Below are 26,356 nucleotides of genomic sequence, written 5' to 3' on the forward strand. Positions count from 1 at the left end.
ATCCTTTCCTTATTGACATTACGTGTGCAGGGAATTGTGGGATTGGGAGGATGTAGGCTGAGGACAGTCACTGCTGTTACATTTTATTTGAGTCTCAAAGTTGTCAGCCAGATCAGCAGGAGAACAGGGGGCTAGGTATAGGGAACTGTCCAAACCATAATGTAACATTAAAAATCATGAAAAGGCTGCATATTTTTTAATTGATGTATATTGCAAAGTTACTTAAATTATGTTTACTTTCTAAAAAGCTTAAATTGTGTTTGGGTCAAGTTCCCCTTTAAAAACAACATTCCTTAACAGCAAAAATAGTGCAGATTCAAAAAAAACAGAACAATTGAGGAGTTTGTAGCTTTAAATATACATAAACTAAAAGACAAATATAAATGGCAGGAATCAAAGGGGAATTGAAATGTACCTAATATTGCCATGACAAACACAAAGAGAAATAAGTGAATGTATAGAGACCCTGCCAAACCTCATTCAGAAGGATATATAGGAAAGGCATTACAACTGAATCCATTCTGGGTAACTTGCCTTTTTCTAATGGCTACAAATGCTTACTCTACAGGAATATATGCTCCAACATTCAATCCACATGTTCCTTTTCTTTCATCTTTAATTCATACACTCATCGTACATCTTGCAGCTGATAATGCTTAGGCAGTTGCATACATAGTTTTGAGAACTTTAAGAAATAAAGTATTGCAGTTCTGTCTGATCATAAAACCTGTTCATCTGCACGTTACCTGTCTCTGGGTTATAGTGTTCTCCATCATTGACCAAAACATTGTTAAACTGGATGACTCCATCCTCAAAAGACTCCCTGTCTCCATTCAGCCCAACAGAGAAGGAAATCAAAGCTGTTGTTGTTGTAGTGGCTCCTGGGAAAATGGAATATGCCCATTATAACAGCACCAAGATGGAAGCAGCAAAGACTAGTATATTATTAGGTCAAGCTTTATTCTCCTAACATTGAGCTATTGTTCCCATTCTTATTTCCCATCTGTGATCCTAGAGGTGAGACAGGAATAATGGACCCCCTGTTGTAAAATATAAGAATATAATGAGTCACTGAGGAGTCCCATGGCCATATAAAGGCATGAGGCCAAAGGTTAACGGACTGTCAATAGGGAACTTTCCCTAAATATGCATTTTTAAAAATAGCACATTAATATACAAGGATGACTAACACACAGTGAGGCGAATTAACATATCTTTCCTTTTCTGACCCAATGTGATCATCTTTTTGCAATCAAAATGACAAATAAAACTAACAAGAACCGGCTGTGTGTGAGAATTGGCAATAGAATTTGTACTGAAATGTTGCCCAGCAATGATGAGATAAAGCAAAACAGTGATTTTTTTTCCATTTTCCAACAGTTTAACAAGAGATCTATGAACAGGGAGGCAATTACTCATCGAGGAGTCACTGTCTATGGAGCACTCTAACAGTATTAGAAAGATATAAAAAAGGGAAAAACTTTTCCAGAGGAATTCACACATCTTACTCATCAGTGCTTCGCGTATCACTTTGTGATTTCTATAAGGCCCATACAATCTGTGGGGATGGTTTATCAAAATTTAGGTTTGTGGTTTTTTTTCACAATTCAAGAAAATATGCAGCAAAAAAAACTTGAACACAAATATACCCAATAATATTCTTAAGAACCACGAATAGTTGGCATTTATTAAAGAAAACATCACTGAATAATCACCAGAAAAAACTCAGCAACTAAAAGTGAGGCTCAATGGAAATCAATGGGAACTGTCTCTAACAACTTTATTACCTCAGTTATTAAAGCATTTGAGTTTTTTAGCCTCATTGAAAATGAATGGAACAATGCGATTCTTGCTGGTGTGCAACTTTTTTCTCAGACAAAACATGCACAGTAATATTCTAAAATATAATAATAGAAAATACAACCCGGATTCCAAAAAAGTTGGGACACTAAACAAATTGTGAATAAAAACTGAACGCAATGATGTGGAGGTGCCAACTTCTAATATTTTATTCAGAATAGAACATAAATCACGGAACAAAAGTTTAAACTGAGAAAATGTACCATTTTAAGGGAAAAATATGTTGATTCAGAATTTCATGGTGTCAACAAATCCCAAAAAAGTTGGGACAAGGCCATTTTCACCACTGTGTGGCATCTCCCCTTCTTCTTACAACACTCAACAGACGTCTGGGGACCGAGGAGACCAGTTTCTCAAGTTTAGGAATAGGAATGCTCTCCCATTCTTGTCTAATACAGGCCTCTAACTGTTCAATCGTCTTGGGCCTTCTTTGTCGCACCTTCCTCTTTATGATGCGCCAAATGTTCTCTATAGGTGAAAGATCTGGACTGCAGACTGGCCATTTCAGTACCCGGATCCTTCTCCTACGCAGCCATGATGTTGTGATTGATGCAGAATGTGGTCTGGCATTATCTTGTTGAAAAATGCAGGGTCTCCCTGAAAGAGATGACGTCTGGATGGGAGCATATGTTGTTCTAGAACCTGAATAAATTTTTCTGCATTGATGCTGCCTTTCCAGTAATACAAGCAAGCTGCCCATGCCACACGCACTCATGCAACCCCATACCATCAGAGATGCAGGCTTCTGAACTGAGCGTTGATAACAACTTGGGTTGTCCTTGTCCTCTTTGGTCCGGATGACATGGCGTCCCAGATTTCTAAAAAGAACTTTGAATCGTGACTCGTCTGACCACAGAACAGTCTTCCATTTTGCCACACTCCATTTTAAATGATCCCTGGCCCAGTGAAAATGCCTGAGCTTGTGGATCTTGCTTAGAAATGGCTTCTTCTTTGCACTGTAGAGTTTCAGCTGGCAACGGCGGATGGCACGGTGGATTGTGTTCACTGACAATGGTTTCTGGAAGTATTCCTGAGCCCATTCTGTGATTTCCTTTACAGTAGCATTCCTGTTTGTGGTGCAGTGTCGTTTAAGGGCCCGGAGATCACGGGCATCCAATATGGTTTTACGGCCTTGACCCTTACGCACAGAGATTGTTCCAGATTCTCTGAATCTTCGGATGATGTTATGCACAGTTGATGATGATAGATGCAAAATCTTTGCAATTTTTCGCTGGGTAACAACTTTCTGATATTGCTCCACTACCTTTCTGCGCAACATTGTGGGAATTGGTGATCCTCTACCCATCTTGGCTTCTGAGAGACGCTGCCACTCTGAGAAGCTCTTTTTATACCCAATCAAGTTGCCAATTGACCTAATTAGTGTTATTTGGTCTTCCGGCTCTTCGTTATGCTCAAATTTACTTTTTCCAGCCTCTTATTGCTACTTGTCCCAACTTTTTTGGGATTTGTTGACACCATGAAATTCTGAATCAACATATTTTTCCCTTAAAATGGTACATTTTCTCAGTTTAAACTTTTGTTCCGTGATTTATGTTGTATTCTGAATAAAATATTAGAAGTTGGCACCTCCACATCATTGCGTTCAGTTTTTATTCACAATTTGTTTAGTGTCCCAACTTTTTTGGAATCCGGTTTGTAGTAATAAAAAAATAATAATAATAATAATAGTAATAGAAAAGCCAGCCTTCTACAAGAAATGTCGCTCGAGTTTTGTTGTGGTTATTTTTTCACGACCACACTCTTTTTCACAAACTCAAATTTTGATAAATCTGCCCCCACATGTGGCCTGTAGGAGCATTTATCCTTACTATACACGCTAATATATGTAGCTAGGCTGAGTCTCTATTATAATACCAACTGTTTATTAGTAAATCTTTACCTTGTGATTCTGAAAAGGCAGATACTTTGAGATTCTCTGCAAAATAAAACAAAGTCCATCACTTACTTCCATTTTATCTTTCTTCATTGCCATAAGCCAATTAGCTATAGATTAGCTATAGTTCATTTAGAAATTAAAGTGCACAAAGGTCTGTAAATGCATAATGTGAATCCAATCCTCAAATACTCCTAATTGAAAACTTGCCTACAGCTTTAGTCCATGTCAGAGGGCTGCATACAAGCCCAGTTAGAGCAGTCCCATAACCATAAGGGTATCCTCCAGACTTTTGTAAAGACCACTTAATTGGTCTGTCCCAATGGCATTACATCACTCAGAAATTAAACAGATCTATGGATAGTGAGGGATACATGGCACTTGGCAGGTCCACTGACATATTTATGTAGGGGCTGTCTGCAAGATACAAATGATAAGAACACAGCTGCTGTTACTCTGCAGTCCCAAAGCAGCCCAGTGACATGGACTGAACCTGTAGGCAGATCTTCAGTGGCAGACTGTAGTTGTTCTTAAACTATACACATAATCTTTTGGGCTTATTCAAAATTCAAATACATATCGCGTTTCTGTATAGACACATTGGGCCAAATACAGTTCACTGAGAAAAAGTTATCTCATGGTTAAAACGTGAAAAAGCCAAGTCTCTCGTTAGTTGGCGGACATTGGCTGCACGTGCCTGTACCGGGTGGATTCAATGCTTCCGGGTACAGGCACAATGCAAAGAATTTTCAGGTGCTCATGGGGCCTTAACCTAAGCTGTGGCAGGAAGAGCCACTGTTTCCATTTCATAGAAACTGATGGTGCCAACATAGACTTATGAGGGTAACTTGCCAACAGGAGTGAGTTTGGAGAATACAAGGTTTATCCAACAGAATTAGAAATGCATTGGTTGATCATGACTGTAATGTCCTTTTCCATTATCAAATTAACGCTGGCATGATGGTTGGGTAATTTGTTAATGGAAAAGTACATTACAGTCATGCAATATTATGCTGGGGCATTAGTAGATTAACGCTGGCATGATGGTTGGGTGATCTACTAATGCCCCAGCATAATACTGCATGCTCTATTAACACCATAACATAAACAGGCTGAAAAGTGCCAACAATTGCCCTGACCATCTTTCACGGCACTTGAACTGGAAACAACTGACACCACCAGTACTGGTGCTTTTCAGCCTGAAATCAGTGTATGCGCCCTGGTCACTGTCAGGCATTTCCTGTTGGTGTCAATGAGAGGAAGCAGGGGGGGATTACCAGCGCAACCCCCAGCCTTTAGGGAGGTACATACTCTATAAATATCCCTCTCACGCTTAAATGAATGCTCACACACTTATGGTCTCCAATGTATTACCTTGTGCTTCTGAAAATGCTGGGATGTTAAAAGGATCTATTTAAAAAGAAAGCAAAAACAATCAACAATCGACAAACAGTGCAATTCATTTATAAGCAAGAACATGTATTTTCACATCTGAATGAATTAATGAATTGAATAAATAAATATATACAGTAAAACCCCCATTTTAAGTTTTTCAAGGGACCAGAAGAAAAGGGAGGAAAATGTAAAATTAGGAAAGCGCATTATGTATTATATATTGTGGGGACCAATGAGCAGTTTTAAAAAAAGGCAAAGGCAAACCTAATTCGGGCAATATATATATATATATATATATATAAAATAAATGTATTTAGCAAATATGCCGAAAGGGAAGGGGACATGGAAAGTAAAAAGGGGGCAATTTGAAAGCAAGAAAAAGAAGACAAAATGAATGGTGAAAATTAAAAAGTCAATGAGAAATAATATTTCCATAGTTATTTGTACAGGAAAGTTGCATCAAATGTTTACATCAACATCCCCACCTTTTTTTTAAGGGAAAATATGCCAAATACATGAGACAATTATATCCTTATATAGAGGAAAAAAAACCAAGTGCAAGGCTTAGGAGCTACCTTGTGATGCTGAAGCACCGGGTCTTTTTGCTTGATCTAAAAATCAAACAGAAAACATGTAATGTGGTAAAACCAGCAGTCAGTTCTTACAATGTTAGCTAGCAATGAGTCAATTCGGCCGTTATTAGTTAGCATTACCCTAAACAGGAATAAAAGCAAGCAGGTAAACTTGTCAGATATATGTGTTTTTCAGCCCCATCTACAAGGTTAGCCTACTTGCTGGGAAGTGCTATATATTTAACCACATCTCACATTCTTTTCCTGTTTTATCTGTAATTCTCCTGCAAAAACATAAACCTGGTTACTATTAACTACAAGTAACAGTCAAGTGATTAGGAATAATTTATTGCTATCATTACACAGGCTTATGCAAATCTACAGTGCGTGGATAAAAGATGTTAATTAAGCTAATGCTGATGAGGCCTAAACTAAATGTACAGGTGTAATTAGTGTCCCTGCCTTGCAGCACTGGTGTCCTAGGTTCAAATCCAGCCCAGGAGTTTATAATAGCGCATTGTGCCTGTGTGGGTTCCCTCCTGCACTACCAAACATTCAGAAAGATTACCTGATTCCTCATAAAACTGTCCCTAGTTTGCACAATAGCTCTCCCTGCACTCGAGACGCAGCCCCCCGGACCCACTGGGATGCTAAAGTTGTAAGTGCAGAGCAGGAGATGGGTGGTGGCATTGGGGCTGCTGCCCGATGTGGTGGCCCCAGAATTGGTCCTGAACCAACTGTTGTAGTTTCAAGTGACAATCACCTGAGCTGCCTGCACATTTGTGAGTTTTACTGACTGCCATACAAGTGTGTAAGGGGTGATTCTGAGCAGTTTGTTGCCCACCCACTGAGCTGGAAATAACCTCATATGTAATTGCCTTTATTGTGTGGATCTGTGCCTCAAAAGTTGAAATGCAATGCCCTCTGAGTCTTTGCTGAGGTGCTCCTACTGGTTACATCACCAGGCAAACACACAGTGACACTAAGGCACGAACCAAACCAAATGCAGAATGGTATGGACAAAGGGGGGGGGAGTATTTATTGTTATTTCTCTTATAAACACTGATGTGTATACTTATTCTACCTAAGTGGAATAATGGTTGACACAAAAATCAAAAATACATTACCTCTTGCATTTAAATGTTTTTCCGGGTATCCTGCAAAATAAAAATATATTTGTTAAATGAATTAATAGGAAGGAATATTGAATTTATAGAGGCTTTGGCCATTGGACACCCAGGGCTGTTTGATCAAGGCTGTTCAGAAGGAATTCGACACTGAATGCTTTCCTCACATTAAAGCTTATTGCCTGAAAACTATAACACTTCTATATTCCAAATTTTCTATAATACTATTAAGTATTCTAAGTTATCTATAATCTTTATAATCTGCAAACATTAAATAAATCCAATAGGATTGTTTTGCCACCAATAAGGATAAATGATATCTTAGTTGGGGTCAAGTACAAGGTACTGTTTTATTTTTACAGAGAAAAAAGAAAAAAGAAAGATAAGATGAAAAAGATAAAACAGAAAGCTGAATAACTGATGATCTCACCTGGAGCTCCTGCAAACCCTTTTGAAACTGACATATCTTGTTGTCCATCCGCACCATGAGGCCGTTGAGATCCAGACTTGAGTATTCTTGCTGCTGAGCCTGTTGACATTAAGATTGCTTCCTGCTCATTTGAACCTTGAGGCTGTCTTGATTCAGTCTTGCTCATTCTTCCTGGGGGGCCGGCCTGACCAGTCTCTACAATGACACCATCGCTTCCAGGATGCACAGGGATGACGATAACTGAAGAGTCTGGCAAGAAAGGTTGCCTTGGTTGTGATGGTTGCTGATTTGGTTTTGAGCCACTTGGCATCTGAGGTAGCTTTGGTTGTGTTGCAGGTTCTGTTACTTTATGCTGTGTTGGGTACTGAGGTATTTGTGGTATCACAGGCTGTTGTGGGATTTGTGAGTCTTGTGGGATAACTGGTTGTTGTGGAACTTGGGGGTAGGCTGGCTTTTGAGGTTCTCTTGGTGGGAGTGGAGGTGTAATTCTAGTTTGAAATGTCTGCTCTGGTTCATTTCCTAGGTCGTAAGAAGACATTATATGGTAAGGTAACTTCAAACACAGTGAAAATCCTGAAGACATTACTGAGCATATAATAATGCTTCTAAATAAACTCTCTGTTTTTCTATGCCTTGGCTTGGGCCTACTGGGAGAATACAACTGCAAAGACCATATGGCTAGCTTTAGTCATAGCTAAGCAGTAGAAATGGAGCAGTGTGACTTAATGTGGCCATACAGCACAGATATACTCAAATACCAAGTTTAAAGCGATAATCTGTTCGCATGTTGTTGAGCAAACAATCAGAAAAAATATTATTGTGCCATGGATATCACAGGTTTGGGGATCTTACAGGTTGCAAACACTTTCAGTCGTGCTCATACCAACCATACCAAGGCCAATCTTGCTATAACCATAGGACAATCTCTCTGGTTCCGATGACCATTACTATATTCTGAGCCTCCTCAAGTCATTAGACTATTAGAAGAAGGCTTAGGCTTAGTATTCAATCAGAACCTTGAGAAAGACCTTACTATAACAAAACCAATTCAAAATAGTAGCCAGGATGCTAACTGCGAGGCATCTGTATGTTCTTCCTGTGCTTATGTAGTATTTTTCAAGTTCCAGCTTCATCACACATCCAATAAATATACTGGCAGGTTAATTGGCTCTTGATAAAATTAATTACGGTGTGTAAAAATGATGTGGAATCTCTGTAAAGGGCTGCAGAATATATTGATGCTATGCATATCGGGAGCAATAATAATGTGCCCAGAGTGTGGGAATACACTATATGGACCAAAGTATCTGGACACATTTTTAGACAAACATATTCCTAAAGAGTAGTGGCTCTTATAACAACAAAGGGAGGTCCAACTTCATACCCTTGGTATGGGAATGAGATGGCAGTCATTTTGTTGTCATTATGTCTGAATAGTCCTGGTACAGTTGTGCTGCTGCACATGTAATAAATAGCATTACATAAGAAAATAATAATAGGTCAACCTGCTAAAAAAATATAATTTTCAGCATCTTTTGCTGGCTATCTGAGGTAAAACCCACAGTTCTGAAAGTTTCTGATATCTGTTATAAATCCCTGACAGTGACATAGCAATTTCAATATATTTTCCACAAAACATTTAAGCTGAGCTGTGAGAAAACTACAACATATAGATTGTAAGCTCTACGGGGCAGGGACCTCATCCTCTTGTGTCTTGGATTCTTATCTTATTGCAACTGTATCTTTTGTTGATTTGTGTTTATTGTAATACTTTGTATTTATAGATTGTAAGCTCTTTTGGGCAGGGCCCTCTTCACCTCTTGTATCGGTTACTGATTGCTTTATATGTTACTCTGTATGTCCAATGTATGAAACCCACATATTGTACAGCGCTGCGGAATATGTTGGCGCTTTATAAATAAATGTTAATGTAATAATGTAATGTAATCTATTATCTTAATAGCCCCCCGTTTGTATTAATGTATTCTGCTGTACAGCGCTGCGTACATAAGTAGCACTTTATAAATAAAGATATACATACATACATACAACTACCCATTACCAGTACCTTACACAAAAGTATATCAAATATGAATGGATCAAGGTTAATACAGCCTACCATGGGCATGTAAAGATGCAGATGGCAATTAAACCCTCTAAAAACAGCATTTTTACATGATATCCCAATGATAACTGAGTTGCTACCATGTTTCTTTGGATACCCTTTAAAGAAGGAGAACCGTGGCCAGCTGTTTCATACAATTGGGTGTGTGTCCAATTCTCTTGTGATCCACACTTCTGGCTCATTGACTGAATAGGCTGATAGTGTGCAACATGGCCACACAAATAGTTGGCCAGACTATACTCATCTGTTTATTTGATGTGCAATCCAAAAACAGTGAATTGCAAAAAGGCTGTAGAGGAGTGTTGGCTCTAGCTCAACATATTCACACTCTGTGGGATTCCAGTCTTTTCCACTTTTATTTTGGTACCCAGCAATCAAGCTGCATTTTAGTAAGTGCCTTAGAAATTCTGGTACAGTAATGGTTGCCATCATTCTGCAGTAGCAATACTGCTTTGTGGGGATGGGCCCTGATATCATGGGGTGGAGTGGCATAGGGGTGGGGAATGGACAGTTCAAAGGCAGAGAACGGGTGGATCAAGTGTCTGTATATGGTGGGACCACGCATGAAGGGCTTAAAAAGTTGCATGGGGTAGAGGGAGGGGAGGGAGGGAACTGCATTGCAGGTAATTTTATAATACTGACCCCTGGCCCTAGAAGGTGATTTAATGGCCAGGCCTCTGAAACACTAGTTGGGTGGCAACCCTAAGTATAATGTATCAAAATTTTGACGTAAATGCACTTTTAAATAAATATTTGCTCAACATCATCTGGTTGATAGCACTCAACAGAAACACAGTTACACAGAAATGTTATAATTTGGAGGCGAGTTGCGATGATGAAATTCCTGGACTTCCTGTCTTCAGCAAAAGCTATGAGAAGTATTGCACTGGTGACTCTCTCTTCAAAATGGCTTTTCACCAATACATTTCCCATAGACCTACCCTGGTGACACGGAGACAGAATTTGTTTCTTCACTATATATGAGCCTTAAAGAAAATGTTTATAAAAACTATATACTTTTTGCATCATCGCTGAAAAAATATCTATAATGTCTTATTCATTATTGTTCACTTAGCAGCTTATGTACTTTACTCAGAAGGCCCTGGTGATTAAAGCCACTATAATCCCTATGATCATGATGGCAACAGCACAATAAGGGTGCAGTTGTTCTGATGTATCGTCACCCCATGTGATCATTGGCTTATGGGCCAACCAATCAAGTCTGGTTTTTGCCTTTACAATGCAAGGCAAATTGGGCACTATCTTGAGCACTTAATAAAACATGCTTTTAACAAAGGTACTTGTAACAGTAAAGCCAGGCCACAAGGTTGCAAAGTAGAGGGCGCATGGAGCAAGAGAATTAAACCAGGCTCCCTCAGCATGCTGGGCTCACCACAACTGATGTGTCTAGTGAATCACACACCAATCACAAACTTTAGGCAAACCCTCCAGGCCAGAAGTTATAATAAAAAGCACAGTGTACTTGGTTTGTCGAAAGTCACCCAGAAGAGATCTTGGGCTGAGTAATACAGATTTGTTTAGTCTAGGTGAATAAAAAGCAGAAATTAAAGTAGATTTTTTTTTTCTATTTGTAAGCAGATGTTTAGTGCAGATGAAAATCTGGTGCTTAGGATGAACACGGAGTTCAAACAAGGACTGTTGGATCACTTGGCTTTGCACTGTTTTATAGAAAGCATGAAACTAACAGGGTTTGAAGAACAAAGCATTCTCAGAGGTGAATATAAGATAATTGCAGAGCTTGGAGATGAGCGGAACTGATGAATCTTCAGTAATAGGTACCATTGACTGAGTAGTATTCAGATGGAGTCTGCTCTAAAACTCCAAGGTCATTATTGGATAAGAGAGACCGGTTATATACAGCAGTGCTGTCCAACTTCTACGGTGCCGAGGGCCGGAATTTCTCTAGCATACACGGTGGAGGGCCGCTAATGGAAGCCAGTTTTGACCACTCCCCTTTTTGAAACCACACCCACTTTAAACCACACCTATTTTATCACAATGGTGGTAGCACAGCAAAATCCCAAATGCTTGGTCCTTACTGTGGGGATATCAACCATCATTCATATGTGAAAGAATTATGTCATATTAAGATATACCCTTAAATTCCATATGCCTCCTCCTCCCCTGTGGATAGCAGAGCAACCCCCAGTACATAATTACAAACCTTTTGGACCATTTAATGGCTATTTCCAACTGCTAACAAACTCCCACAACAAACCCCTGCCAGGTTCACCTCCCACAAGCAGCATAGGGCAAGCAGAGTACGGCACACACAGGCAGCACTCTGCCTGTCCTATGCTGTCTGTGTGTGCCATACTCTGCCTGTCCTACCCTGCCTGTGTGTGCCATACTCTGCCTTCCCTATGCTGCCTCTGTGTGCCATACTCTGCCTGCCCTACCCTGCCTGTGTGTGCCATACTCTGCCTTCCCTATGCTGCCTCTGTGTGCCATACTCTGCCTGCCCTACCCTGCCTGTGTGTGCCATACTCTGCCTTCCCTATGCTGCCTCTGTGTGCCATACTCTGCCTGCCCTACCCTGCCTGTGTGTGCCATACTCTGCCTTCCCTATGCTGCCTCTGTGTGCCATACTCTGCCTGCCCTAGCCTGACTGTGTGTGCCATACTCTGCCTGCCCTACCCTTCCTGTGTGTGCCATACCCTCCCTGACCTATACTGCCTGTGTGTGCCATACTCTACCTGCCCTATGCTGGCTGTATGTGCCATACTCTGCCTACAGTACCTATGTCTGAGGTGTGAAGAAGTGAACAATAGGAGTGATTACAGTCTGAGCCTGAGGTGTGAACTCTGCAGGGGGTGAACAATGCGGGTATTAAAAGGTGTGAAAAACACAGGGGATTACATTTTTAAACAATACAGAGGGATTACAGCCTGAATCTGAGGTGAGAACCATGCAGGGGGCCAGTTAATCTCAGTAATGATACCATTTAATGCTCACTCAAAGGTAAGCCATCAAAGCAGCCAGACAGGTGGGGGGCCACACAGAGGGGGGTCGCGGGCCGCATGCGGCCCGCGGGCCGCCAGTTGGACAGCACTGATATACAGGATAAGGAACAATCAGTCATGGCTGAGTTGCACTGCATATTATAATGTAACAAGAGTCAATGTTTTGGCTCACCTGGATCCTTTGTCAATCATAGAAAGGACCCAGTAAGGCCTGAAATGTGGCCACTTGATCAGCCAAAACTTCCCTAGCTTTTCTATGCTGTCAGGCCAATGCTCTTTTAAGCAATTCCAGGGCCAATTGGGGCTCTATACTCAACTGCAGCTGGAAACTGCAGATTTATTATTATTACCATTTGTAGAAGTACTGCGACATACATTAGAGTACCAGCTACACACAGCCTTTTGTGTTCTCTGAAGCTGTGGCTTGGGTCCCATTACTGGATTGCAGGTGACACCCCGTGCTTATTGCTGACTTGTATTGACAAGTATTTTCTACATATTATCTACAATGTTCTGCATATTTTTGGCAAATTCGTTATTCATTACTGTAAAGAATCTTTAAGGATAGTGCCTGGCTCATCATAGAGCTTATACTAGATTCAGTGGCAAAGAATAAACTGTAATAAGTAGCAAACTATGTGGCACCAGATTTCCTTTAGTCTACTAATTTTTTAGTGCTTTTATTACAGAATGTTCTGTGAGGACAAAGGAACTAAGATGATGAAAGAAACTTTTCCCATGAAATAATGTAATATGAAACAGAGTAATAAAGAGATTCTCCCTATAATACCAAACATGGATATCCCCACGGTAAAGTAATATCAGATTTATTTTGTGCAGGGACGTCTACCAGAAAGTTAAAACAATTGAGAGCAGATGTGATTTCCTGTAATGAGTATACACAATTACAAAGCATTACAGATATACAAAATGAATTGACATTCTCAGATATGTAAAAGCGATCAAACAGGAAACCTCAGGGAATGGTGTTCTTATTACAGGAACACAGAAACTATTGTTTTACATATGTACCAATGAATATACCAATGAATTCCTAGGAACCCCAAAATGTAAAACTTTTTTTTCCAAAAATATTTAATATACATGCAAAAATGGTTAGCCAGATAGATTTCAATATTATAAGGATAATAGAATAAGGAAGTATAAATACTTGTTAAATTGCACTGAATGTTATAATAAAACCCATTTACATTGGGGCTGCCATATTTGTGTCAGGTTGGCAAAACAGTCAGGTTTAGAGACTTCAAGTAACAATTAGTCACAAAATCATTAACATGATCTATAGGTAACTTTTATGTTCAATATTTTGAAGAGTAGTTTTTTAAGTGTCAGTATCAGTTTAGTTCTGTGCACATTATTATTCCTCCCACAGAAATTTGGGAAATAAATGAACACAAATACGGCCCTTAATGAAACTGATGATCATATAAAGGATTATGGGTTTTATGCAGAGCTGAGCATAGGGAAATCTCTATAAAATATTAATTTGAACACTGAGCCAAATCAGAACTCCTAATATTCAATTTAAAAATTGAGAAAAAAATGTAAAAATTGGATCAATTTTAGCACATTCAGTCAACCAAATCTTTAATGGGATAGGGACACATTCCAGTTCTATCAGGTACATAATGCTGTGCCAAAATAAAAGTGCCCAACACTAATCCTCTATTTGAAAGGGCCCCTGCCACCCCCCCGCCCTCTTGTGTAGAACCCCAACACAGCTTCAACAACAGCAAAATTGCACGCTTGGGGTAGGGGCACATTACTGATAGAACAAGGCACTGTTTATATTTTTCATCCATCGTATATGTACCTTACCCCTCTCTCCCAAAAGCCCAAGACCAATGACAACTTCCCTGGTCTGAAAGCTGTTCTTTTAAATGTGGGATTAGACCTGGATATCTGTTAAAACCTGGAATGTGCCACTATCCCTTTAAAGTTGCAGTTAGGGCTTGTGCCAACCAGACAACTTCTATTACAAGGGAATTGTTACTGGAACAGGACCTTTTCTAAACTTGCCAAATAATAGAAAGCACAGAGCTAGGAACAAGGGGCCCTAGCCCAGGGCCGGAACTAGGAGTAGGCAGAAGGGGCACCTGCCTAGGGCGCAACAGTGAGGGGGCACTAGGCAGGTACCTCTTTAGCCACCCCCAGTCTGGGACCCCTGCACAGCATCTCCGCTCCCTCCTCTATGGCGTCCCCACGTGTGTGCACCAACTTGGACCCCCCTGCCCTAGCCCTAAACATAAAAACATCCCCAGACAATGGTTACTTCTCCACCAAACTTTACACTTTAGCATAATGCATTCAGGCAGGTAGCAATCTCTGGGCATCTGCTAGGTCCAACAGTCTCCCAGATGGTGAGACATGATTCCTAAATCCAGAGAACTGCACCAGACTTTATCCTCCTCCAACCAACCCAATCTATTGTCCACTGTGATGTTAGGCTTGTGTACAGCTGCTTGCCTATAAAAATAAATTTTTTCAACCCATTCTTGTGTTAATGTTGCTTCAAGAGCCAGTTTGGAACTGGTGGTGAGTGTTCTAACTGAGGAAATAAAATTTTAAAAGAGGCCCCAATACTTTTGGCCATGTAGTGCATAAAAATACTTAGCAATATAGTATATTTTGTACACAGGCTTGATATTGATACTAAATAGGAGTTAGGGGCTTTGCAGGAAACAAAATAATGGCAATAGGGCCATTTGCATCTTTATAGTTTCTTAAAGCTAAACACAGGTTTGGAAAATCTGAGCAATTTGACCTTTGTTCCTTGCTGTAAAGACTTTCTCATAAAATATATTTTCTTTGTATGTAATGGCTTAAATGCTGAAACAACTTAATATAAATCACAGTGATGCATAGTAAAACATGAATCTTTACTTTGACCCTTGTCAAAAAACGTAAAAGCTACATTTTTAGCATAAAAGTACAAACACCACCTTAATTCTGCCTTTCTAATTCTCTCTCTCATCTATCCCTTGCCCTGTCTTTACTGGCAACATACAGCAATGGGTTCATTCTGGTCCATTTTTCTCTCTATTACTTATCGAGCCTCCTGCAACCCCCACATTAATTTCTATAAATTCTATTAAAAAGAACATTTTTATTGTACATGGCAAATGTGAACTGTGTATGGCCAGATCATGAAACTTTAGTTAAAAAAAGGATATATAAAGTAACAGTTTCAAGTTAGAATATTCCAGTGGCATAAGACAATAGGGCGCCGAGCCTCCAGCAGCCACTACCCAGCCCTCCCTTCACCTGCCCGCCTTCTTTCGCCCCCCACCCCCTCTCATCGGAGAAGGTAAGAAAGCGGCTGGGGAGGGAGATTTTTAAAAAGCTAGAGAGGAAACCCTGCTATTTGGGACCCCCGGTCCCCTGAGCCACACCCGCGACTGTGGTGTCTGCTTCCTCTAGTTATGCCACTGGTGTACTCCCCTGTACTCATAAGAGGCCAATATATTTTGGCTTCCATAACTTCAAATACGTATATAAAATTTGTGCAGACACAATAAATAAAAAAGTCTAATAGTACAATTAGAATATCCAAACTTACTCAAGATCCAGTTAAATACAACCTGAAATTACCAGCAGATACAGGCTAACTAAACTGCTGTGCTGTACGATAATCGCCCCATTAATAATGCTGCTAATACAGGGTCAGACTGTGCCGGCGGGGCACTGGGCAAAGCCCAGTGGGCCCTGATCCACTACTTGGGGCCACTATTAGCTCTCCCCCAAGCCTGCATAGCTATACATAGGTAATTAGGCGGCCCACGGGGTTCCCAAGGTGTACATGGGGGCAGACGCGGTGGCCCCGGTGGGCCCCACACCCTCCAGTCTGACCCTGTGCTAATGTAACCAAAATTGAAGCCCAACAAAGAAAAACTGATTGGCAAATGTGGATTTTGTAGTTAATCGATTCCAAGAGACAGAGAATAGTTCTTCACTGTCAGTCAAAATACTCATGGAAACCTGCTTTATGTTTTTATTTTTGCCATTTCTTCTTAGAGTGACTATCGCCAGAACTTACTTATGTAAGGTCTAAAGTGGCATAAAATAACAGCGTTTTATACAGAATAATAAAGAGGCCCCTTAGTTATTATCACAAGCTCTATCCTCTATTCCTAAAGTGACGATTTATAAACTGACGCCCAGCCAGTGAGGCTGTAGGTGGGATATTACTGAACTAAAATTTGATAGAATGAGAAAAACACTTACCTACTGCCGGTTGGCTCTTGATCAGATTGTCAAGATCAGAAGTGATTTTGGAGACCTGGCTGTGAAACACCTGGACTGAATTCTTTAGACCATAAATGTCATTGGAATGTGACTTTACTGTTCCATTTATTGTATGTATGCAGTTCCACAGGCTGGTAACATGCTTATTAAGGCCATCTTTTATCCTCTGCATACTGCCAGAGATAGTGTCAAGCTTCCCACAAACGTTCTCCAACTTTGAGAGTCTAGCATCCACATTAGACATCTCCTTTTGAATTCCCTGAGTATGTTTGGTACATGTTCCTTTGTCAGCAGTTATTTCACTGCTCAGTAGTTCAAATTTGCTCTGAAGGCCGCTACAGCATTCATTATTTGCTGCGGAGTATGAGGTATCTTTGCAAAGTCTTTCAACTTCCCCTACTTTTTTATGTAGTCCTGATTCAGTATTTTTAACAGTAGCCTTGATATCCAGTATCTGATTGTTAAACAGACTCACTCCATCTTTTAACAAATTCACATCCTCTTCATAACTATTCAGTTTATGGTTTAGTTTATGCAAGTCTCCCCTCACTGTTTCTATGCCTACTTTGTTCAGCTGAATCAGGTCAAACTTTTCATTTATTGTATCATTCAAAGATTTTAAAAGAATAAAATTATCATTTTCTTTATGTCCATCATTATGGTTTGAATAGTCTACATTAGTGTGCAAAATTGAAAACATTTGGCCTTCGAGTTGATGCACTGCATCCTTCAGGTCCCTTATTTCAGTCACAAGATGTCCACTGACAGATCCTGGTCCATGGTGAGCTGTTGACCCAACACTGGAATGCACAACATCAGGAGAAGATGCATTCACAATGTCCCATACAACATCTTCCATTTTCTGCAGTCTTGTATCTAGATCCTTCATTTCATTGGAATTTGTGGTAATCAACCCCCTCAGTGTCTCCTCAATATAAAAGCAATGCTCCTCAGCATTCTTCTCTGTAATGTTAATTTTAAAATCCAATTCAGTCAATCTTTCCTCATAAATACTGTCTGGTGATAGAGAGTTTATACGCTGTATCTCATTGTCTATCCTGCTATTGAGTACCTTGTGTGCTTCAGAAATTCTCTCAACCTTTTGATCTAAATGTTTTATTTTACTGTCAAGATCCCCATTATTTGTGCAGCAGCTCTGACCGTTTCCTTGTATGCCTCCCTGGGACTTTACTGCATTTATTTCCTTTCTGAGTTGTGTTTCTTTCTCCCTAAGCAGCTCTATCACACCCAAACAGCTGGTCTCATGGTCCTCACATTGTTGCTGAACACTAGTTAGTTTATAATCACAAGAATTTTTCAGATCTGCCATTTTTCTGTCCATTCCATCTAGCATTTCATCTCTAAGTGCTTCTAATTTTTCCTCTATAGAGTTCTCTGGAGCACTAACAGTGTGTATTGTAGGGGCAGGCCCATGTGATGCCTCCTGGAATTGCCTTAAACTTTCTTCATAACCATTTAATTTTTCATTTAGTTTATCAATCAAAAGACTTTTGCTCTGTAAGGCTTCTTTCATACTATTTAATTCAGAAATAATGTCTCTTACGCCATCTTCTTTTTCTGTACTTCCAGAAAATCCTTGAAAAGTAATAGTCTCGGTTTTACCACCAGAGAAACTTTCTGGCCGTGGCAAGTTGTTGAGCCATGACACTAGATTCTTACTCACATCCTCCTGAATAGTAATCTTTAGGTTCTCATTCACACCTGCCAAGGATGTTTGCATGTCAATCACTGTCTGGGTCAGGCGCAGCATTTCATCTTCCAGGAAATGAATTTTTTTCTCTTGTGCTTCATTTAAATTCTGCAGTTCCTGCAACTGGCCTTTGGCCTCCTGTGGCTTTTGCCGATTTATACCTGTACCTGTATAAAAAAAAAAGTAGTTAATATTTTTAAAGACTAAAATATTTGCAAATATTGGGTTTTGAGGATAAAAACATCATCACTGTTTCTGTGGGTTTCTTGGTTTTCTATCACCAAACTGGGCCATGCACACAAAAATCCAAATTTGTGCACAGGTCACCAAACTTTCCCCAGGCCAACAAAATAAAAAAAAAAGGTTTGGTGGCCTATGCACAAATGTGTATTTTTATTTTAACAGTTTATTACACTTGGGTGTGTTTATGACATTTATTTTGGGCAATATGGGTGGCACATACAGGCACCTAAAAGTTCCAGATTTGGACAGGTCATTACTCCAATTCATTGCAGCTTCTTTTAAGAAAAACACATTGGCTTAATTCTACAAGTGCCAGAATGCCTGCAGATGAGATCGATAAGTGAATTTTCTACTATTACTCAACATTTACTTGGTAAAATAAATTGCCCTGCATAAGAAATACTGCTGTCAGTTGGAGCTGATTTATAAAGGGCGCTTAATTGGAAACTGCTTATGTACCTCAAAGTGTGGTGAAGACACATGTGCACCCATATCCATGAAAATGCATAAAACATATACACAAAGATTGCAAAGGAAAGAGAAAGCCAGTCAGCAGTGCCAGCAAAGTTGCCCTGTATAAAGAGTTTATATCTGCCCAACTCAAACCATTAATTTAATTTACCTGTCATGATAAGACTAAATTTGCTCAGGAACCCAAGCTCCTGTAGACATTTATATGGCTTCCACAGTAAAGGCCAGTAAAACTACATGGTAAAAATAGTACACACTATCACCCCACAATAGATCCTCTATAAGGCAGCTATTAATGCCAACAGGTTGATTTCATGTCAATTACCTCAAATCCACCCCAGCCATTTCACACCAAATCACTGCCAATACCTCTAAACTGAATCCAAGCAAATGTACATTTTTGTGCCAATTACTGCAGTCTGTATCAGCCCTTACCAGTCAACCTACCATTATTTGCAAATAGACCAATTTAGAGATCCGTCATCACATTAATCAGGAAATACCACAGAGAAGGGTTTTACAAAGTCATGGCTAGTTCACATGAATGAAAGAAAGCTGATAAGAATCTGCCAGTTAATTACTGAATGTAATTATGGGTGATTTGCATTCCCCTTTTCCCCTAAAAAACACCTTTGAGGGCCCCATTTAAGCTGATGGCACTCAGGAAATTAAAAATAAAATATTACCAATTTAGATGAACACTAATGAAGTGCAAAATACATGAACATTCATTGTGTTAAAAATATAGGGGAATGTGGGAGTCAGGGCTGTCAGGAAGGAAGTACTGTACTGTTTAGAGAAGAGAGGACAAGAGGCCATGCTCCCAAGCTGGAGGATGCTGGACTTATGGGCAATGTTAGGAAGTATTACTTTACTGAATAGGAAACCCACATAACAGGGGAATTTAGGAATGTCCTGCGTAGTCGTGTGGCCCTCCTGAGCATGAAACTAAACAGAACATCAATATTCATTTTTACAGGGTCCTGACAAACCCAATGAACCAATGTGTTAATATCCTTAGGTATAAGGTTTCCAGCTATACTAAATTATTACTTTCTCCTTATAAATGCTACACAAGGATCAAAAAGGAAAATATATAACTGACAATAACTAGTTATACTAACCGTGCTGCACTTACACTTATATATGTAATGTACTATTGCCCTGCTCTTGCACAAAGTGGGTTTGCTTTAGATTCCTTACCATTCAAATAAATAAGCTTGTTTGTTGCAATGGGCCAGGCTATAGTAAATGCTTTTCAAAGCAGATAGCAACTAAGATATTTACAGCATTTAACAGAATGGTATTAACACTAATATCAGTCGCACAAAGGACAATCTTGGGCAGATCACATGCTGTCTTGGCTAAAAATGGCAGTGGCAGAATGCCCCAATTCCCCCTCCACTGCCCCCTCTGAGGATTGCCTGGAACTATGTGTTTCTCACTGAACAAAGCTTGAGCTTCATGGACCTATTGTACAGCGCTGCGGAATATGTTGGCGCTTTATAAATAAATGTTAATGTAAAATGTAATTTATCTATTTTTTCCTATCCTCTACAATTGTGCCATTACATATAATTATGTACCATTAAATTTGAAGAGAAAATATTCTGGATGCTTCAGAAAATATTTGCACCTTTAAGATGTATGCAGTAATGTAGGAAAGCTGAGCCTACCAGTTTGAGAATCAATTTTGCACACTATAGTCATGGGCAAGAATCCCCTATCTATAAATATTGTAAAATAACAGTTAGCCCATGGGGTATCCCATGTGTTGAACCAAGGAAAGGGATGTTAACACCAACACATAGGAGTAGCATAAACTCATTAAGTAAGTGTTGATTAAAGAACATTCTGCTGACATGAGAAGTATGGACAAATTAAAATGTTGACATAACATATACCCTGAGAGCACATAAACCCAGATTCTTCTACTTTCAAAGAATAAGAGAATCAGTAAAATAAATAAAAATAAATAAATTAAAATATGTTTATACCATGGTTGGTATGAATTGTTGAGAATGGGCTACATATATTTGTACAGTAACCTTACTGGTTAAGCTCTAAAGCCTATGGCTCACTAGATCGACCCCTGCTGCCCATTGTTTTGGAAACATACCAACTCTAGCACTTTTTTAATGCTGCAATGAAAATCGTTCAATTATTGTTTGTATATCGTTGTGTACATAAGTAGAACGATTATATATATTATATATATATAAATAAAATAAGTTCAAGAATGGACAGCACACAAGTGGAAAAAGTATATTAAAAGATCAAATTCATACTGTACACAAAATGCGACGTTTCGAGCACTGCCGGGCTCTTCCTCAAGGCATGTGGGCAGTAATTATATATATATATATATATATATATATATATTAAACAGTCAAGTTTGTGACAAAATAATTTTTTCTTGTTGTCTCTTGACTTTTTTTTTAATGTGAGTAGCTGTAAAATTTACTGAAGAATTTCACGATTTTTGTCCTGCACTGTGTCCTGCACTAAACCTTTTTTTATCTAAACCAAGATATTTACAAATCAGAATAAAAGATTAGAGAGTCACTAACTTCTGAAGGGAATGAGGGGGACGAAATTAGGAAAAATATGGAGAAAAACTCAAAAGTAACCCATTTGTGTTGCACCACCCCATTCAACTATGTATCTATTTAAAATAGAACTTTCATTGAATATTGTTAAAAACATATGAGTATAGCATTAAAAACAAGGTGTTAAGACAGGAATCCCCTCCATATGTACTTATGTGAAATTTAATAGAAGAGACCCCAGCATTCACTTAATAAGTCCATCAAAATGTGTTTTTAAAAGAAAAGGTTATTGCCAAGGAAATATCTCTATAGACCCATTTTGAATTCTGCTCACTTTCAGATGGAAGACTGAGAAGGACAGACTCCTGGGTACAATCCTAAACACCCTGTGGCAATCTCATTCCCGTGTAATAGGAAGGGCAAGCTCCAGTAAACAATGTGTTTATTTTCTCTCAGATATTATAGTTTAAAATCTATGAAACTGGGTTACCAAGCAAATCATGGGGAAAATCAACACATTTACTCTTAAGACTTTGTGATACAGTAATAGTCGGGTAAAAATCACATAACAGTAATCTAGGAACACTCCTATTGTGATCTCTTTCTCTCTTTCCTGAGCAACACAGATTTCTAATGTACCAAAAGGTCATTTTCTGCCAACAGAAAGTGCAAAATTAATTTCTTACCAATATCTTTGCCCCCAATGCCTTTGTTGCCAGTATCTTTGCTGCCAGCAGCAGGCCTAGAGGTCTGTAGAGGAATAGACTTGGCCTCTTCAGACGGACCATCTTTGCAATCCACCCCCTTAAAGCCAGGGCAGCACCTCCATTCCAACTCTGTGACTACTTTGTACGACGTGGTGTATCTTGGTCGGAAACCCACTCTATATCTGGAAGAAAAACAAAGGGTATGAAATGAGTAAAATGACACAACCTATAAAGAAGTGCTATTTCCATCATTTTCACTTTTATAGAAGATGCAGAGATTAGAATCAAAATGTATGACCCAGGGTACAGCAAATATTGTTCTGTGCCCTAAATGGAGAAATTGATACAAATGCTGGAGAAGTCACTAAGGTGTAAACAAATTTTTCATCCAAATTAATGGTTGCCTTTTTTTGTGCAATGGCCTATTATTTTTTCCAGGAAACTGCAGGGAAGTACAATGTATTTTTATTACTTTAAACACTGATTAATGAATGAGTTCCTCAGCTGATTAATGAATGAGTTCCTCGGTAATTATGCAGCAATAAATAGTTTCTCAGGTGTGTTTCCTATCCAGGTCTGTTCTGACTTGTATTATTTCATGTGATTGACTTAAAAAGAATGATGTATTAGTGGGTGGAGACTATGTGGACAGCCATATGGTATGTGTACGGTCATTAGGTTGGTCATGCCTTTGGCAAAATGCACCTAAAAATGATTATAGTTATCAGCACATACAAATTGTTTCATGCATGTGGAATTAATGACGTAGAGCCAAAGGGAAGGGGTGAGGGCAAAATCCCATTGGGGGTGTAGATTGAAAGTATTCAACATAACTGACTTCATTTCCAGGAAATGCCATTCATCAGGAACGTGAAACCCCTCGAGTTCCTTCAATTTCTCCATTGGAAAATGATTCTTATTGGCTCGTTCCTGCTAACCCTAGAGTAGCTGTACAGTATGTTGATAAGAAAATCTGTTTCCTCACCCTACAGATAAAGATGTTCTTATTTCTTTAAATAAATACTGGGTTTTTTTTCCTTAAATGTTATCTTATCAAAGGCAAAGGAAGACTGCACTTCATTTACCCCTCCCTGAGTTTTCCACTCTACAGTCAAACAGAAATCCTGAAAACATGGCCAAAACTGGAAAACTGGCAATATATTGATTCATGTGATTAGTGCCATGTCATTAACATGATGTATTTGTGCAACAAGAGTAAATTATCAAAATCTTGACATTACATAATTACAAATTATAATGTGAGGTTTTGGCACAAAATGTTTAATTAGCATATGTAAGCTCTACGGGGCAGGGACCTCCTTCCTACTGGGTCTCATACCACACAGCACTTAATCTGTGTATTTATACTTATTTATTATATGTATTATTTGTCCTCCCTATGTGTACTTTTGTACACTGGAAGACTGTACAGCGCTGCATATCCTTGTAGCGCTATTAATAAAGTTATAAATACCTAAACGGGATCCAGAGACTCCAGACACTACTGGGCCCTTGTGTGGCCATGAGCAAAAATAACAGATTCTTTTCTATAGAAATGAACAACCTATAAATGGGCAGAGTGATATTTCTGCACAGTGGGGATGGGGTGAATATTTGTAACACAATAAGGGTTCCAAGGGCCAAGTCTTACATCACTACAGTCTATGGATATATTTAACAACAGTTAATAGATTGACACTTCCCCTGTTTATTTCAGCATAGGTTGGCACATGGCAGCCATAGGGCTTCGTTTCATTACCCTGTACCAATGTGAGCTTAGATAAAGGGCTGGTTAATGTTAAATTGTTCCACAGTAACACTGTCCCTTTAAGTAACACTGTCAAATATGTGCACAGGTACCCCACATGTTGCATGTAAATGTGTTGGAGACGTGTCTCCTCTATCTCCATTTCTGATAATGAATTCCTTTTAGTCATACACAAAGGAGATGGTCTGTGAAAAGTTCCCAAATTTATCTTTAAAAAATGCAGTTGCAATACGAGACGCTTCATTTTGTGTATGGAAAAACCATATTGTATAGAAAAGAGCTGAATAGAAATGAGGAAAATATGAAGCAATTTATCAGCCGTTTGGCTAAGCAGTTGTGGTGCTACAGTGTAAAACAGTAACAGGGCAAAGCTATATCTCAGGTCACATATGGAAATAAAGTCTGACATTTCCAAATTGTTTCAAAATAGATCTTTGGAGCCTAAAACAGTTTGCAAGAATCCTAGATTCTTTGATGGTTCCTGTTATTTACCAAATATGGATTTGTTTAGTAGCGGTAAAAATGGACATTGTAGAGCTTAGTTCTAGTTTAGAAAAGAAAGAGAATTACACTATTCAAACAACCAGAAAGGTTATGGCTATATATATATATAATCTGAGAATTTATAGAAGTTCCCAATAAAATTCTGCATACATCAATCAAACCGTCCAGACGTCATAGGGGAAAAGTCTTAAAGCAATGTCCTAAAGTTTTCTTAGATTTCTGTCCTATAAACACTTGCAGGTCTCACATAAGGTCTTTCTATTTCTGAATAATGAAATGGATTTCTGAAAACCCAGACTTTGTTATTGTATTTAAAAGTGTATTTATTTGACAAATGACTGTTGTACCTATATACACGTATATAAATGAATGTAAGTGAATGAAGTTAAGGGCAAGCATTAGTATTGTGTTAAACAGTATCAACAAGAGCTGCTGATGCTCGGGAAGGCAGAACAGCCCCTGTAACCTTCTGTCAGATGTATTTTAAAAGTGGACACATGATTTATGGCCATTAAATCATTAAAATAAAAGTTTAAAAGATTTATCGTACTTCTAAATATTTTGTTTAGCAACATATATAACAATATGTAGAATCATTATACAGTAATAATAGTAATAAATGCCCTGGTTATTCTTGTTCTCCCAGACATCATCCAAACTCAACCCTATCCTCCCCAATTTTAATACATAGTCAGACTTCATACTGAAAAACACCAAACAATCAATGGTGTGTGGCTGTGGGCCAGTTGGCTCTCTATGTGGTGCTTGTGTGGTTTACTGGCTTTTCCTCCTGAATTAATTTCAGAGCAATTTTGAACAAAATCTCAATGTTTTTTCCCCCCCCCTGAGCCCTTATATGTTGCAGCTGTAAGGTGCCTTCTATATATTTAATCCCTTCCTCTTTGTTATCAGCCACACACAGCAGAATGTTGCAATAAATGCAGACATATAATTTAGCCTGTTAGAGGAAACATTTTTCATATTATGAGTTTGTCAGTTTCATGCAACAAAGTATGTGTGTTGTTGTCAAGAATAAAAACACTATAGCCAAGCATTAGCGTAAGGGGGCTTGTGGCTCGGTGTCTCCCTTCATGTTATGTTCCGTGCTGTTGTTGTATTGTTCCGGAAGGCACAAGAGATAGCAAATGATAATGAGCACACTGGGAACCTCTACCGGAAAAACCAAGTCATAAGGGCAAAAAAACCAAGCAGAATCAATTGTTTCAAACATAAACTCAGGCAGGAAACCATCTGACCACAGAAATATTGCCAAAAAGAGACAAAAAGAATTATGAGTGCAAAACGGAGATATTTTCCTCAGTTCTTGCCAATTACCTGCTCAGTATGAAATTACACTGTATTCCTGTTCATTTCAGTGGTCACACAGTATTATTTCATTCCACAGTAGATATTTTATTTTAATCATACAAATCTATATAGAATGAATGACTGCGCGCCTACTGTGGCCTGGGCACCATACATATGAGGGATAAGCCACATGCAAGTGTCAGTGGATGGTGCAGGCACAGACACTATTTGGAGACATTTGCTCCTTCAATGCTCCCTGATATCTGATGTAAGCCTGATGAGATCTATGTAAAGTCCATGCCTAATTTTTGTGGACAATATGTATTCCAGTTTGCTAACATCTTGTATTACACACTATGTACTGTATAGTTGTATTACAGGAAATTATTATAAGAAGGTATTCAGTAATTCAAGTTACTCAGAAGAAACGTGTTAATATCCA

General features: G+C 38.9%; 1 protein-coding gene across 1 annotated transcript in view; it reads right to left on the reverse strand.

Moving 5' to 3' along the window:
* Nucleotides 1–26,356, reverse strand: part of emilin2 (elastin microfibril interfacer 2) — a 52,532-nt gene that overhangs the window by 8,348 nt on the left and 17,828 nt on the right. The window contains exons 3-10 of the mRNA XM_012965329.3: nucleotides 22,314–22,516; nucleotides 16,633–18,531; nucleotides 7,279–7,797; nucleotides 6,849–6,878; nucleotides 5,725–5,760; nucleotides 5,129–5,164; nucleotides 3,761–3,796; nucleotides 747–881 (exon numbers count right to left, since the gene is read on the reverse strand). Coding sequence (XP_012820783.1) covers nucleotides 747–881; nucleotides 3,761–3,796; nucleotides 5,129–5,164; nucleotides 5,725–5,760; nucleotides 6,849–6,878; nucleotides 7,279–7,797; nucleotides 16,633–18,531; nucleotides 22,314–22,516 — 2,894 coding nt within the window. The remainder of the gene's footprint in view (nucleotides 1–746; nucleotides 882–3,760; nucleotides 3,797–5,128; nucleotides 5,165–5,724; nucleotides 5,761–6,848; nucleotides 6,879–7,278; nucleotides 7,798–16,632; nucleotides 18,532–22,313; nucleotides 22,517–26,356) is intronic.

Source organism: Xenopus tropicalis, chromosome 6 (genome assembly GCF_000004195.4).
Source record: "Xenopus tropicalis strain Nigerian chromosome 6, UCB_Xtro_10.0, whole genome shotgun sequence".
NCBI lineage: Eukaryota > Metazoa > Chordata > Amphibia > Anura > Pipidae > Xenopus > Xenopus tropicalis.